Source organism: Patagioenas fasciata, chromosome 2 (assembly GCF_037038585.1).
Source record: "Patagioenas fasciata isolate bPatFas1 chromosome 2, bPatFas1.hap1, whole genome shotgun sequence".
Classification (NCBI taxonomy): domain Eukaryota; kingdom Metazoa; phylum Chordata; class Aves; order Columbiformes; family Columbidae; genus Patagioenas; species Patagioenas fasciata.
This window is the reverse complement of record NC_092521.1, coordinates 120,050,062-120,067,043: the sequence shown is the minus strand read 5'-3', so window position 1 is coordinate 120,067,043 and position 16,982 is coordinate 120,050,062. Positions and strand designations below refer to the sequence as shown.

General features: G+C 37.6%; 1 protein-coding gene across 5 annotated transcripts in view; it reads left to right on the top strand.

Annotated features, from left to right (window-relative positions):
- The window catches only part of BBS9 (Bardet-Biedl syndrome 9), a 330,225-nt gene that overhangs the window by 56,072 nt on the left and 257,171 nt on the right, over positions 1-16,982 (top strand). For 4 of the 5 annotated variants that reach the window (XR_011737694.1, XM_065831489.2, XM_071804830.1 and 1 more), the window contains 6 exons: positions 2,032-2,213; positions 5,955-6,031; positions 8,299-8,352; positions 11,341-11,443; positions 11,634-11,738; positions 13,868-13,882. Coding sequence is in view for 4 of the 5 variants with exons in the window: in XM_065831489.2 (XP_065687561.1) it covers positions 2,032-2,213; positions 5,955-6,031; positions 8,299-8,352; positions 11,341-11,443; positions 11,634-11,738; positions 13,868-13,882 (536 nt within the window). In the remaining variant the exon portion in view is untranslated. The remainder of the gene's footprint in view (positions 1-2,031; positions 2,214-5,954; positions 6,032-8,298; positions 8,353-11,340; positions 11,444-11,633; positions 11,739-13,867; positions 13,883-16,982) is intronic. The other variant, XM_065831490.2, reaches the window with a different exon arrangement.

Sequence of the window (16,982 nt, the reverse complement as noted above, 5' to 3'; positions counted from 1 at the left end):
AGAGCTTCCTATTACAGTTTGCTTAGTTTTTGTAGTGAATGTTAATATATGTTCAAAATTACAGTGGTGGCTGGAAACTCTTCTGTGGCAATAGGAACAGGAGTCCCAAAAGAGACGACTATTTCTGTTGAAGATGAGCTTATAGAATATATAAGGGGAACTGTGTGTTTTGAGGCCTATTATGTGTGTTCCATTTCAGAAGGCGGTTCAGATTTGCATGTTCCACCTGCAGCAAAGGGCTGACTGGGGATACCAGTTGTCCAAAAGAAGCCCCAACCAGTTTCCATACATTTGTAGTTCAACCAGGAAATTTATTTTATTCATTGAGTAAAAATTACGTCCGGTAGAAAGAGAAAGCTCAAACTTGTCTGCAGAAACTACTTATTTGGATACTGCCCAGTGGAGTCTTAATTTCTGTATGCAGTTATAATGTAACTGTACAGAGTTGAGATGATCTCAGTTACAGCATAGTTTTTCCAGAATATTTGATTACAGTTGTGAAACCAACACTCCAATTGTGATCTTAGCATTCTGTAAAAAGGCATTTTGGATCATCCGGTTGGACCATCGGTTATCAAAATTAATTTGTGACACCTGTTTGACTTTATAATTACTGTTACCCTGGAAAGTTTTGGAGTGAGGTTTTTCTGTCTGTGTATACTGGAGCCATGCTATAAGACTACATAGGAAACCAGAAGAGAATTCCATTTTTTCATATAGATATCTGGCTTTTAATGAGGATTGTGCTAGAGCAGGCACTTGAAAGGTGTCAGCATATGTAAGTTAAAGGATTTTTTGTTAATTCTTCGTGAATTATAGCTTGAACACTTAGGCAAATGAAGTGTTTTATGTGGCTTTGATTAGTGGGATAGTGTGTTAGGCTTTCTTATAAAAATTTAAGTCCTATATCTAAGAATTAAATTTGATCTGTCTCCGCTTTATATGGCAGTTGTATTTGATGCAAAGGCAGTGTCTGCTATAAAAGTATGGAATAAGAGCAAATTATTGGTATGACTGTGTCAGCTCATGATTACGAAAATAAATACAAGCTTTTAATTTAATTGAGAGGAAGCATTTTAAAAAATAAAATGGAAGTTAAGCTTTCTCCTAACTTCTGCTGTTAATATCTATGCTAGTCCTTCTTTACTGATCAGTTCTTCTTCTGTTTAGGAATTCTTCAGGTTAAGCAAAATGTTTGCAGTACTCCCTGTTGTCTCATAATTTGTTGAATACTTTCCTACATCTCGCATTTGCATCATACATTATCAGATAAACAAAATGGTGAGATTTTTGTAAGAGTAAGTTCAATGAAGTATTGTTCCCTTGAGGGAAAAGAGACTATAATGTAGCTAATAAACCACTCATTTGTATTGATCAGAGTAGTGTAAGGGGAATGTTATGAATCCATGTGGATACCTTTTGGAAAGATGCTGCAGGGAAGAGCCAGCCAGGGTTTGAAGCCAGCACAGTAGCTGCAGTAGCAGGCAAAGAAATGGGTTATGACAGCTACTGAAACCATCAAAGTCCTGCTGCTGTCTTCACTGTGAACACATTCCATCCGTTAGTGGTTTCTTCTGTTGCATCCTTTCCCTTCCCTTAGTGTTCCATTTATCTCATTCTTCTTCCTGAATACCAGCTTAAATATATCCATACTTTGAAAAACTTAAGTAACAATTTTTGAATAAAACAAGGTTACAACTGTACTGTCTACTCAGCTTGTTTGTTCTGACACTTTCCTTTACCTGTCTTGATTATATAGATTCTGAGATACTTGGGTGATGTTTTAGTCATCTGTCAAGCACAGATTGGGTCTTAGGTGTAATTGCAATAAATGGAAGTAATATTAATAAACACATCTGAATTAAAGAATAAATATTTTTGTTTTCTGTTGGTCAAATAATCTAATTAACAACAGCAAGTTCTGTTATATTTGTAGATGGAACAGTAAAGGCAGCACAAATTCAATGTTATTGCTTCTGCGGTTTGTCCCAGTTTCTCAGTGAACTTTATTTTTTTTTTTTTTTAATGCAGAGGCTTGAAGGGTGTTATAGTCACTCTGAGTGACGATGGTCATCTTCAGTGTTCCTACCTTGGAACTGATCCTTCAGTCTTCCAGGCTCCTAGAGTTGATTCTAGAGAAATAAACTATGAAGAATTCGATGCTGAAATGAAAAAGCTGCAGAAAAGCATCAAGGAGGCCACAAAAATACAAGGTATACTTCTCCCTTTTCTATATTTGTACACACTTTTAACCACCTGAATTTCCTTTTAGTGCTGAAATATTTTATTTTCATACTTTAACCATAATTATATTTCTGCAGGAAATGCAATACTTAGTTACGTTTACGTTTTAATAAAAAAAGTACAAGCAAAATTCTAGACTGTAAAGCCCTTGAATACAAAGTTTTTTCTTTCTGTTTTCATAATGCATGTTGGAACTTTCACAGAATCACAGAATGTCAGGGATTGGAAGGGACTTCGAAAGATCATCCAGTCCAATCCCCCTGCCGGAGCAGGAACACCTAGATGAGGTTACATAGGAAGGCGTCCAGGCGGGTTTTGAATGTCTCCAGAGTAGGAGACTCCACAACCTCCCTGGGCAGCCTTTTCCAGTGTTCTGTCACCCTCAATGAGAAGAAGTTTCTTTTCAAATTTGAGGGGAACCTTTTGTGTTCCAGTTTGAACCCATTACCCTTGTCCTATCATTGGTTGTCACCGAGAAGAGCTTGGCTCCATCCTCGTGACACTCACCCTTTATATATCTGTAAATATTAATGAGGTCACCGCTCAGTTTCCTCCAAATTAAAGAGCCCCAGCTCCCTCAGCCTTTCCTCATTTCTTTCACACCAGGTTGCAGATAATTCTCACTAGTGCAAGGGTTCAGAGAAAAAACTGACAGTCCACATACTACCCAAAGGCAAGATAACTTAAGGAATTTCACAGCAACAGTCTGCTAAACTTTGGCTTCAGAGAGACCAAAAGTATTGCCAAATTCTGTTTTATTATTACGAATGACTTAAGTTATGCAATTAAGAAAGAATTACTTTTGTTAAAGCAACTTTTCTGTTGTTTTAATTTCTTTCAAAAGCAATTGTATTTGAAGAACATAGTGAGAGATATCAAAGCCCAAATAACTAATAATGATAAATTCTGGAATTTACATACATTGCTAATAGCTTGGATTGATTTTGTTCAAGTACGGCCACATTATTTCTACAGAGATCCTTCAGAGCTTGTGTTTGCATAACTGAGTTTTTAAACAGTGTATCTGCCTTGCATAGGGAATTGAAGCATGTGATTTTTCTGGAAACTATGGAAAAATCTTAGGCAAATAGAAAGAACCAATTAAAATTATTTCCTGATGATAGTTAGCAAATTCTTAAAATGCATTAAAGAAATAGTCATGGCTTTTTGTGTGAAAAACAGAGCAAAAGAGCTCACAGTTGAAATCCCTAGAGAAGAAGAAATTATGTATGTGTAGCTGTGAGCTTGATTCTACAACTCAAAAATTTCTAATTTTTTTAATTACATATAACTTTGTCCATTATTATGATAGACTGATAAAAGGTGGGTGTTTTTATTTTTTTTATTTTATTTTTTATTTTTTTTTTTTTTTTACCCTTTAGCCTTTTTTAATAAGTATTTGACAATTTTGTCTGGCTATTGTAACCAAAGGAAAGAAAAGCATGATGAAAGGAATAAATCCATTTGAAGTGAAGCATTTTCTCAGTTTTAGCATATGTGTAGAAGATGTAAAGAGAGAGAAAGGAAACATAGCTGTCCTTCACAACTTTTCTAATAACTGTCATGGTATGACTTGTCAAGTATACTATGAATATTATTGATCTTTTCCCTATTCTCTCTTCCTCTTAATTTTTTTTTCTTCCTCAATCTTCCTAATCTGAAGTGTTACAGTAGTGTTTTCAGATGAGTCTTTATGAATGCTCTTTATGTTGTTGAGAGATGCTCCAATGATGTTGTGTTTGGCTTTATCTGGATGTAAAATTTTTGAGAAAACCTTTTTTTACAACAGAACATTTTACTTATGAAGAATGCCTTTCAGTTTTGGATGGTTTTGCTTTGTTTTATTTTGGCTTTTTTCTTAGAACTTTAGCTAAATCTTAAAATACCTGCTAATCATGTCTAGTTGAATACAAAACACTTTTGAACATTGGTCACCATTAAGTTGGTCCTAAGCATGACCTTTAAAATGAGCCATCGACTTTTCTGTCTTTTGAATTCACATTTGTGCAGTAAGAGCTTGTGTTGTTTTGAAAATATCTACCCTTATATGGAAATAATTTTTCTTTGTTTCATTTTGACTTCCAAACATGGAAGGTATTTAGGATTAGGTCATCATATTAAAAAAAACCTACCTTAGAGTAGTTATTTCCATTTGTATTTCTGTCCATTAAACTGTTGAACTTAAGCTGTTTTATACATTTTGAAGAATATGGATTTACATTATGAACTGATGAAATATTTTAAAACATAACTGTTATACTAACTTAAATCTGCTGTTACTTGCATCAGTTGGGATGACATAAGTGGTTAAACATAGGTGTTTTGGCTCAGTTTAATAGTAACAAAAAGCCGATGCTTGTATGTAAACTTTGGTTGTGATCTCTGTTGTATTTCTAACAGAAAAATGACTGTATGACAGAACTTGCATTATAGTTTGCTTGAAGAAGGAACCTGAAGAGCGATGGTTAAGAAGGGATAGAAAAAGATCTTTTGTTATCTGTGGCAGTGGAATGGATTGTACTGAGGTGTGTGTGGTTGTCAGAACCAGTTGTGTGCGATTGTGGCAGTTATGAAACAGGCATAGGCTTCTTTGGTAGGTGGTATTGGAGGAATGTGTTTTGTTCTGCCTTTTTCTTGTAGTAAAGGGAGGTATATTTCTCTGAGCAAAAGAAAATGAATTTTCTGTCTTCATAAAAATCTTTTCCCTTGATTTTCTTCTTAAAAAGAGATAATGTGCTGTCTGCTGGTTCTGGGTCATTTTCAGGACCCTATGTGTAATAAAATTCTTGCAGTTTTCTGAATGTGCTCATGTTCTCAGTTATTCAGCTAATATGTTAATTTCCCCTTTACATTAAGTCTTTTACTGTTTGTTGCTTTAGGAACTATGCATTTCCTGTTTGGGTTTTTCTTTTTTTTTTTTTTTTTTTCTGATGTGTTTAGTAGTAAGAAATAAAAGTGCCTTTCAGATATTTGCAAATTCTTTAGAGCTGGACTTTTGGACTCTTAAGAGGAGATTACGTAATTTCTCATGGTATTTAAATGCCTAGTTTTAATCCTTACAACCTTTGTACATTTGTGAATCTGTATAAGGTTTTATATCATGGGTATATATGAGTTCGTAGCATTCTTTCCCTCGTATGTTGACAGTCCTGGAAAACATCAGGTATTGTAACCAAGTGCCGTATAATGTTCTGTACATAAAACTTTCGTATACCTTCTTACACACAGGAATTTTTACGATCTATTTTAATTTTACACTATTAGTCACTGAACCTTTCTGTGTCTGTTGTATTCATTATCAAAATATTTACATGAAAGAGCCATGAGATGTGCAGTATGTGTTTTGGAGATGGTTATTTCTTATAGGTGTCTTAGTATACGCACGTGAAGACAGAAGTTTAAAAATTCCATACAATCTCTGAAGATCATGGATAGTAGGTGTGAAATCTTGTTATAGAAGGCATCTAAGTCCTTTTCCATACATGAATCAGAAATCCAGAATGAGGTCCAGGTTTAGGTTGTCTGTAGAAATCTTATAAAACTGGGAAGTTTCTTTGGTCAAAAATCATATACATTGTTATTTTTTCCTGTACACTAGTAGGTGTAATGATCTAAGTCTGAAACTTGATACTGTTGATATTGTGTTATTTTTAGAAACATAGCCTCATGTTTGTTAAAGGAGAGCTGATCTACTTTTTTTTTTTTTTCAGATATTTTGCCCAAATCTGAAAAACACAGAAAGTTAATTGTTACAGCAGAAGTTTTGCCTGATTTGGATGCAGAATCTGTATGTACCTGTATAAAAAGGAAATTACTCTGAAAACATTGATTTCATACCTGAGTAAATAATAGTTAATTGCGGATAGTGATTGTTGCCTATTTATATTTGTGGGACTGAGCTTCTGCATAGCCCCCAGTTTTCTGTCAGTTAAAATGCACTTCTGTTAATGACTTTAACTAGAATTATTTAAATTATTTAATATCTTCTGTCTGGGGACCTTTAGATTCTTGGCTAAGCAAACTTAAGTGAAAAAGAACTTAGAATCATTTGTAATGGTGAGCAGTTAATAATATGAGGGAAACAGTAGAAGTGTCACCCTGTGGATAGTTTAAAGATAGAATATACAAACCATGCATTGTAAGAAATAATCTTTCTCTGGCAAGGCATTATTGCAACCTAATTAGTTTATTCATCTTGTATGCCTATGTACTTTATGAAAATCAATTCAAATTAAAACACAAGAGAGCTAATAGTGTCTCAAAACTTTTCACTTTAACACTTCAGAAAATACTCATTGCACTAGAACATCTGTAATTAGTCATTTCTGCCCACTAATTTCTGCAAAACTGATTGTGAGGGCTACTTACTGTTTAAAAAATATACATGGAGCTGCTTTTTAATATTTTTAGGTATATATTTATTCAAACTCTCTTAGTATTACTACTCCTACCTCTACTACTATTATTCTTTAAAAAAGAGACCTCTTTGTAATGTGTGCTAATGTCCTAGTGTTTGTCTGTGGAAAAAAGGACAGTGTGTCAGGGTCTTAGCTAGCTGCAGTAATCTGTTCACCACACTTAGAACTGCTAGATCCATAGAATGCTCTAATGCTACTTTGCTCATTTGCTTAACCTTCCAGGTGCAAATGGGCTGTTTCATGTAAGTAACTCAGTATCAGTTGAACCATGACCTTGAATCTTTATTTTCCAAGGCTGTCCATATATCTCGGTTACCTTTGTGGTAGGCTTTGCTGGAGATTCCTTCAGTAGCCATCTAAAAAGCAAAAATCTTATAAGATCTTACAGTTTATGCGGAAGGATCAACTCAGCAAATGTAGGAACAATTTTAGGGCTTCTGCAGTGATCTTGGAAACTACAGGCTTGCAGATACTACTTCGGCATTTGTGAAAAGATTTAAATTGCTATGTGTGTGGTAAAATCAAAGAGGATATAGCTGTGTTAAAATGGATTAGATAAGCAAGTGGAGAACCATTCTGGTTATTTGACACCACCTCTTGTGTCTGCCCTCTGATCCCGGAAGTCCAGCTGATTTCTGAAAGCTGAATAACGTGAGGATCAATCTCTTTGCACCCCTGCTATGGCTTCAGGGTCAACTGCTGGTCACCAGCGACAGTGGGCATGGCAAGCCAGTATGGAAATAGCTATGCTTTTTTAACCGAAAAAGATACACGGTGTACAAAGGAAAGGCCTATTTCTAGAACCAGAGAGCCTACGAACTTTATGATTTCTTGGGAACTTTGCAGATGTGGACCTTATACTGGCATGTTGGGATGAAAAGGAGGATGGGTGGAGGACATCAGACTGTTCTTAATTTACTCTTTTATTATGAGAAGGTGTAAAGTCAGTAATTTGCTATTATAGCAGAAGTGAAGTGTTTCCTTAAAATAATACAGTTTAAACAAACAGGAACTTTTTTTTTAAACTGTAGGGGCTGACCTATTACAAAATGAAATATAAGTACAAAATCAGATATTGAAATAGGCTGCAAGGTCAGGATTGATTTTGGATTAGATGGAATTGCCTGTTGAAAAAGAAATTAGCAGAGGTAACAAGATATCTGCTATAATTTTCTTTTGAAGTTCAAAATATATTTCTGATTATAAGATAGTGTGTAGTGATTTTATAGTACAAACTACGGTATGTATACAATATATTAGCAGATTGGAAGTCACCTTTCCCTGCTGAATAACAGAAGGTATTTCCAGAATTTAAATCAATATACAGTGGAAAGTAGTGTTCCAAACAAAACATTTTCAAATTTTCATATATACATCAAAGTGTATTAGTCTCTTATGTACCCAACATTCATGACCTTTTGCTGTCTTTTTTACAGGGAATTTCAAGCAGAGGCTTTATATTTTCAGAAGGAACTCAGAAATGTATTTTGTGTATTTTAATCTGTCATAGGAATGATAAGTCCTTTACTGTTAATTCCCTGTTTACCAAGTTGATGGTAGGAAAGTACTGTTGCATTAATTGTGTCCACTCATTCATCATATTGAATTTACTCTGTTTTCATCTTTTTCTTCACAGCAAGCCATTGACAGTGAGGTAAAAGCAGAGGCAGTACCATCAGTCACAGTGAAGGTACTGTGCCCAACTCAAACAGTAGCATTCAGGATTACTGGTGGCAAATTTTAACAAGCCTGTCACTTTCTGTATATTTCACTTAGATCGTGAAAATGAGTAATGTTTGAAATGCAATATGTATGTAATTTTTTTTCTGCTTAATATGACAAGGTGTCATTCTAGCAAGCCTTCTACCAAAAGTCAGAAAGTGATAGGCTTATCGAGAAGCAGACACGAAAACACGATTAGGGTGGAAGTTGTTTTCGAAGTGATAAGAATAATTTTTCCAATGCATTTCAAAGGGAATAAATATCTGGTTACTCAAAATGTGAAGTTTATTATCTTCATCTGCCTTTTTAGTTGTCAATAAACAAAAATAGACTTTCTTTTGCAAAAAGACTTTCATCGCTTTTGCTAATGAAAAAAAAAAATGCTGGAAAAATCTAACTTGAAAGTTGTCATCATTGCAGTCCTCCATGAGAACTGCTGCCTTTAAGTGATTCTAAAGAAAATGTGTGTGTGTGCGCAAGTGGAGTTTCTCCTTAGTATTACCTAAAAAGGATAATGATTTTCATTTCTGAGTTTGAGAGTATCTTTTAGGAATATCAGTGGAACCTTGTTTTTAAGAACCGTCCATCCTGAGAGAAACGTTTAGCGGGTAACCAGACTATTGAACCAGATTCCATAACACTGCTGTGGTTTAGTTTTACTCAGTCCAACAAATTTATCTGCATTTTTAAATGCTAAAATGATACAGGATAAAATCCTAATCCTAATGAAGTCTGTGACAGCTTTGCTCGATGCAGTTCAGATGAACGATATTGGACTTTGAATCAGGCTGTTTGTGAAAATTAGGGTACCTTAAAATATGTAATGTAAATTTGTTACCTCCAGAGAAAGTTATGAATTGATCAGCTTTTAGTTTACATTGGAGCAAATATATTGTATAAGTGAGTTATTACAGAGGAAAGTATTGTGTTCATAGTTGCCAAATTCAAGTTTTGGAGAATGTTTATGATTTCAATGTTGGAACTTGGGTAACTCCCATTGTTCTCCCTCATGTACTCGTTGCTATTGTAAGACCAATGACAAACACTTTACCAACTCTATTAACACGTCTATAGTAATTTTAATCTTTCTTTTCCGTTTTCTTGTTTAGAGATCTTATACCTTCTAATGAAACAAAAATAGTAAGTGTAGGTGTTATCATGCATTTGGTTCTATCCAGAATATTTTTTCCTATGAAAAATTCAATTAATTGATCTTCATATGTCTCCATTCTAATTAATGGCAGTTGATGGAAAAGTTCTTTTGATTAATGGATTAAACGCTTTAATATTTACAAAGTTATAAGCATTGGTTCCTGTGAAAGTAAGAAATACTTGTACATGGTGGTTGCATGTTATGGCTCCCGTCAGATTAATTTGAACTTAACCACTGAATTTGGATAAGTTGAGAACAAATGGGATAAATGTTAAAATCAAATATTTTCTTGAGTTGTACAACTGCAACCAGTGTGTAAATGCCTACGTTACATGTCTTCTGCAAAGTAGGTAATGTTACCAGTGGATATTATTTGGCATTGTAATGGTGATCATTGTACCAAAAAATCTGTAGGCAGTGCATTGCATTCTAAAAAAACCTTCCGTAATTTGTGACAATTACTTTTCTATTAAAAACTTAATTTTTAAATTTAATTATGCACCAGTGACAGTCCTGTCTGAAGAGTTTTAGTAAAATCAGGTACTTTTGACAAAAGTTTCTGGCTAAGAGGATTATTCACTTCAGGCTCCTGTGTGCACCACAAAGCCAAACATAATTGAGAAATGCACTGAAGTAGCATTTGCCTGTAACGTTGTCACTGTCTTGATTACAAATTCTGAAGTGTGCAGTCTCATGTCTGCATGATTTTAGCTCATTTAATTGACATAGCGTCTGTAAGGCTATTGTTTCCATGTTCATTGTTCATCTTACTGAGATTCTGGCTTCAGAAAATGGGGCAAAGTTTACCTGATGTGTGTACATCTACTTGAGTTAGACATGAGCTTTCCTTGGTAGCATTAAGAGTGATGGATGGTCTGAGGACTTGTTTACAGCCTAAATGTATGGTTAAGCCAAAATGAATGTTGATGTTAATTCTCATAAAGCAGTCAAACTTCATAACACCTGAGTAATTTTATAACTAATAATATTTTCCTGAACTGATTTAAGCTGGCTGTGAGCTCCTTGGTAGACCAGCAATACAAACCAGATGATAATAAATAGCAGATATGATTTATGTATATGCAGACCACATTCAGATTTTGGTCACGACTATACTTTACTTATAGATCTGAGCTAAGGACATTCTTTTGATATCCATTGCTTTCGCAGAGAAACAAGTGCCTACAACAGAAACAACCAGAGCAACTCCAGGTTTACGATTAGATCAGCTCTCATAATCTAGTGTTGCAATTGTGCTGGGTAATCCTGTATATTGAATTTTAGAATTTGTTTGCAGTGAACAATCAAATAGAACTTGACTCTGAAGTTATTCAGAAGACTCTGAGTTTGTGAGTTTGTCTTTGCAGTTAAAGGAAGTAATTTCTTTGGTTAGATGATGATGATGATGATGATTATTATTATTATTATTATTGCTTTAGTCACCTAAAAGAGGTAACATGTTATTTACATAAGAACAAATGCACGTGACACTTGGAAAATATTAAAATTTTAATTAACACTTTAACATTAGCTTGGCTTGGGTTAAAATGACAAAGAACATGAGAAATCCCCTCAGTTTTTTGTTGCCTTTCAAGTTATTGTGTTTTATTATTGACTGTAAGTAAATAAGAATTATAAAAGGAAAATACTGGTTTTAAAGTTGAAATTTTAAATTCTTAAACATCGTTACTGAATTGCTCTTTACAAGTTTTTGATATTTTTTTGCTGGTTATGTTTGTTTTCTGTTATACAGTGATTAATTTCTTGCTTCCTTTAAATACTCCTCTATGTCACTCGTTTTAGGTAACAATAGAGAGCAGAGTGACTGCACAGAAACCAAACCTGGTAGTATGTGTACAAGCTCCATTAGCAGTGACCTGTGATCAGTTCTTCTTGGATGATCTAGGTAAATTATTATAGTCTGTGTCATGTTACTTTTTTATGAGAATGTTTGAAAGCATGTCCAGTGATTTGATAAATGTGAACTGATGGAAACAACTATCATAGTTTAGTAGAATGTTTCCCAAAATGCTAGAAAATACGTTGCTTTCATTTGGATGCTCTTATTACTTGATTTAATTTTGTATTGTTTTTAGAACCAGATGCATCTGAAACTGTGGTCCTGTCTGTCTTTTTGAAGGGGAATTGTGCTCCATCAGAACTTGAAGGAAATTGTGTGGTTTCATATAATACACCAACAGGTAAGCCACTGGAGATTTCAACTTGTTTTGCCTTTTTTGAGGTCTTTTTCTTTACATATTTCTTATAAATTTTCCTTTGAAATACATTACAGGCAGCAGTAATTAAAGAAATAATGTTCATCAGAGTCTAGTCTTCAGTTTTAGTTAATATTTTATATAGCATCATTAAGTTATCTAATTGGTTTTAAAGAGGTAAAATCATGCGCTCATAGCAGGGGAAGCAGCTGTACAAGCTTTCCCACTCTGTCCTATCAGTTTGCTTCTGTGCTGCCTTTTAAGGGACCAGCTCCTCAAGTGAGAAGTTAATTACATCATTATGACTATTCAGCCTTCTGGGCTGCCCACAAATGTGACAATAACTGCCTTGCCACAGGGGAGGAGATTTGAATAAGCATTGGGTGTGATTATTCCTCACTTCCGCTTTAACAAGTGAACATACTCATTTTAAACAAATGAAGTAATCCAAAGGAGTAGAAACTAAGTCATTCTGTTTTATTATGCCCTAACAACCCTAGTGATAGAATATGTAAATTTACCCTGCTATCCATAACTGAAGACTGATTAGCTCAGTTTTCTGCACACAGCCCTGTGAATTTGTCAGGCTACTGAGAAACTGTGTTTAGGCAGGGCTTCCATGTTAAGTTAAATGCTGCATAAACCAGTTTAAACTATGTGTTCTTCACTTCTCACTGCTTGGCTTTGCTTCTGCACCTCCTCCCCTGTTGTGCTCACACAGTCAACAGTTATTTCTCAGCCAGATTTGCTGATTTGTTTCACTGTGCAAACACAGGCCTGTGCCAGCACAAATGGAAGGGTGACATGGAGTGGACTGGCGTCAAAGACATGCATGTGGAGATAGGGCTTCTGTGAAGGGTGGTGGTCTTGAGTACCTTATCCTGTGTAGACACTTTTATTTAAGCTTTTACTTCACATCACTTCTCACTTTAACCATTGTGTTTATGTTGATAGGCTGTGTGATGATAGAAATGTTTATTTCTAGCCAAAACTTAAACTCATGTTTTTAAAGAAATCTTACCCTCCTTAGATGAGTCTTGTAGGTATGTTCAGAGGGTGAGGGAGAGAAGGATGCTCCTCCCTCTTTCTTGGGAGCCCACACAAAAAGCCTGCACAACTTCAGTCCCTTTCTGTGATGACCCTGCTTGTTCCTTGTGAATGAGATGCAGTACATGCATAACTGTCCAGCTTAGTGATGTGGCTTTAGACACATTTTGTGGTACAACTGTATAGGCAATATACCTTTGAGTATCTTGGATCCTCTGATTTTGAAAGCTTGGTATTTGTTTTGCTTCTGTGATTTTGCTAGCTTGCTTTTTGTTTTGCTTCTGTGATTTTGCTTTGCAAGACCAGAGTATCAAATTTGAAGGGTATTTCTCACCAGCAAATTAATGTATTATTTCTTTCAGGTGGTGCTAGTTAAGCTTACGCTTGTATTTTAGATATTAGGTTGGATTTTGCAAGCCTTTTGGTTAGGGAAGTAAAGAAATATGGTATCTTAACTATGACTGATTTTTTATATGCAATTAAAAAAATCTCCAGAAGACATGAGGTCTAACAGAGTTTCAGAACTGTAGAAGAAATTTTAAAAACTTACCTTTAACAGTAGAAGTTGGAAAACTTCTAAATAAAGAAGCATAATTAAGGCCTTGCTAAATTTTTGGATATTTGTTTAAATTATTAAGCTGGGATAATTCTGTTCAATTACATACAAATAGCAGTGTTACTTGTACAAGGCAATCAAATCCTTAAGTCTAATATAGTAGTAAACAAAAGTTAAGTGCCTTTGTAACTTCAGTTTATCTGAATAGGGACTTTTTCCTCCTTTGTTTTTTAAGATATCCAGATTTGTGGCCAAATCAGTCTTCGGTGTATCTCTGTGGGATTCATACAGCTGAAGGTTAATGAGTCACTCAGTTGGATGGGATTGCACTATTGATGAATGTGGTCTCATGTCTGGGCTTTGGCTAGTATTACGTCTTTACGCATTGTCTACTTAGCAAATGTGGATTAAGTTCTTTAAAACCTGTTACTACATTTCCCTTTTATCTTGACTAGCATCTTATATATTCTTTTTTTTTTTTTTCTTTTTTCCATTGCTGGTTATATGGCAGAGTTCAATCCTGAAGGTGAGTAAATGGAAAGTGCAAAGATAGAATGGTTTCAGGACAGACAGCATATGCTGAATAAAACAGATTTGGAAGGGAGCTGTGATTTTACCTATTATTTCTATAAGTAATTATCATCCTTGATTTGATGCTATGAAGAGGTGGATATCTGAGAAAATTGAAAGTAAATGAGGCTTAGACTTAAAAAGACATTTGCTCATTGGGAAAAATAGAAAGTAGTAAAGATATTTTGGTGATCACACAGAATCACAGAGTCACAGAACGTTAGGGATTGGAAAGGACCTCAAAAGATTATCCAGTCCAATCCCCCTGCCGGAGCAGGAACACCTAGATGAGGTTACACAGAAAGGCATCCAGGCAGGTCTTGAATGCCTCCAGAGTAGGAGGCTCCACAACCTCCCTGGGCAGCCTTTTCCAGTGTTCTGTCACCCTCACTGAGAAGAAGTTTCTTCTCAAATTTAAGCAGAACCTCTTGTGTTCCAGTTTGTACCCATAACCCTTTGTCCTATCACTGGATGTCACCGAGAAGAGCCTGGCTCCATCCTCGTGGCACTCACCCTTTATATATTTATAAACATGAATGAGGTCACCCCTCAGTCTCCTCTTCTCCAAGCTAAAGAGCCCCAGCTCCCTCAGCCTTTCTCCACTCCCTTCATCATCTTCGTTGCCCTGCGCTGAACTCTCTCCAGCAGTTCCCTGTCCTTCTGGAACTGAGAGGCCCAGAACTGGACACAATATTCCAGGTGTGATCTCACCAGGGCAGAAAAAGGAGAAAAGGAGATGTGCCAGGAGGCAGCAGACGTACCCGCAGCAGCCGGGTCCCTGAGCGCTGGGAGATGCGGCTGAACTGCCGGGGACTCTGGGTTCTCCAATGGTCCAGCCCGGCTGGGAGTTCTGCCAGGGCTCTCTCCTACACGCAGCCACCTCACCTCAGAAAACAGCCCCAGCTTTGGGACCTCTTGCCTGTTTCCTCCTCTCATGCACTAAAAATTGTCAAGGCACAGAGTGAAAAGATGGCCATGAGGGGGACTGATCAACCTGCCAGCAAAGAGACGGATGGGATCACACGGACACATGGGCCTGTTCTCATCAGCCTCAGTCCTGCACAAGTCAGACTAAACCCAGTGCAATCAAGCTTCATCTTTTTATTCAAGGTGCCATGTGCAATTTGCAGAAAAAACATCAAGACAGGAACATTTTCTCAATTAGAAGACTCTGTGTGTGAGTTCATAGCAGACTGTTTCTCAACTGTTCGTTAATTAGCAGCTGCTTCCAGCAAAAGCAAGCCCCCCAAAACATGATCTGTATAGAGCATAAAGAAACACCACTATAATGGCTGGAAATAAAACGCACCACTGGACTATATATATGACAAATATTGCACTGTTACCTTCTCCCCATCACATACTGTCAAGAGCTGCAGGGGAAGGGTTGATTTGCAAACTGCACCCGAGTGAACAGTTTGCTGTGGAAGCCACGGTCGTAGGGCACGGGTAGGAAGGTCCCAGCGTTGAACACTCACAGAGAGAAAACCCGCTGAGTCCCCAAACCCATCGGTGCCAAAACATCCACTGAGGCAAGAGGTATCTAAGGAAGAGAAGGTCAAAATGCAGCGAGTCATTGCGCAAAGTGCCAGTCAGAAGGCACCTTCCTGTAATTGAACGGGAGATCGTCACAGGCAGGAGTGCTACAGGAAGTAAGGCTGGACCGGCAACAAATCCACACTGTATTTTTGCAAAAAAGGGACACTATTAGGTTGATTATTCCCCTGGCTTGTAGCTACAGGAACTGATTCGGGGCCAGCACCCCAAAGGCTTCCTCCCAAGGGTGCTGGGTGGAGAGGTGAGCGGGCAGAGGGGGGAGATGTGGGGGGCTGCACATGTGTGGCTCTGTCACCCCCACGTCACAATGCCAGCACCTGGCAATGTTGAGGTCACAATGCCCCAGGGCACTATAAAAGGGAGCAGCCTCCCGTGCCCACCGCCAGAGCTGGCCCGGGGGCAGCCCCAACACATCCCCGAGGAAGCACTGGAGCAGCTGGTGGAATCACAGGGCAGGGTCTGAGGGAGGAAAACCTTGCATGAGGCTGCTGGAGGTTCTCCGCTGCAAGGAAATCTGCTGACAGGGCCACCTTCCAAATTCATCTGATGCATGGAAATCCTTTCCAGCTGGATAGCAGTGGCAAGACCGAGGGAATTCCTTCTTGAGGAGCAGTGCAGAGCTCACCATTCTCATCCCCTGTGGGGCCAGGGCCAGTAGCTGTAAGAAGTGGGATACCCAGATGTTACAAGGGGGCCCAGGGCTCTCACCCCCATCAGAAGGTATGTGCCTTCTTGCCACAAGGTGACAGAGCCAGTGCCGAAGATGGAACATGCTTAAGGGTATTCAGTGCCTTCTGGTAGTGCAGGGATGGGAAGCAACGACAGCAGAAATTTCTTCAGCATGTACTGCTAGGGAAAGGAGGAGGTAGGAACAGAAGGAGAGAAGACTTCAGCTGGAAGGGACCTACAATGATCATCTACTCCAAATGCCTGACCACTTCAGGGCTGAACAGAAGTTACAACATAGTATTAAGGGCATTGTCCGAAGGCCTCTTCAACACTGACCAGGCAAGGGGCATCGACCACCTCCCTGGGAACCCTGTTCCAGGGCTTTGATCACTCCTTTGGTAAAGAAAAGCTTCCTCTTCTCAAGTCCAAAGCTCCCCTGATGGATGCAGCTTTGAGCTGTTCCCACACCTCCTGCTCTTGGCTATCAGGGAGATCAGCAGCTCCCTCTCCATTTTCCCTCCTTGGAAGCTGTAGAGAGCAACGAGGTCACCTCTCAGCCTCCATCTCTCCAAACTAGACAAATCCCAGGTCCTCAGCATCCATCAACCAGAAGAAGCACTAGCTCACAGAGTAGTTCTACAGCCCCCATACTCCCGACAAGCTGAAGCTCCGACACAAGAGAAATCCCCTACGTCGAGAAACCCTGCGTGAAAATCTACAACCTAGAAATAGGGAACACAACGTCAGACGGAGCACCATCAGTTTCTGGCACTGGTTGAACACATCAGAGTAGAAAAATGCATGCTGGTGTGTCAGGCAAGGCACTGCCA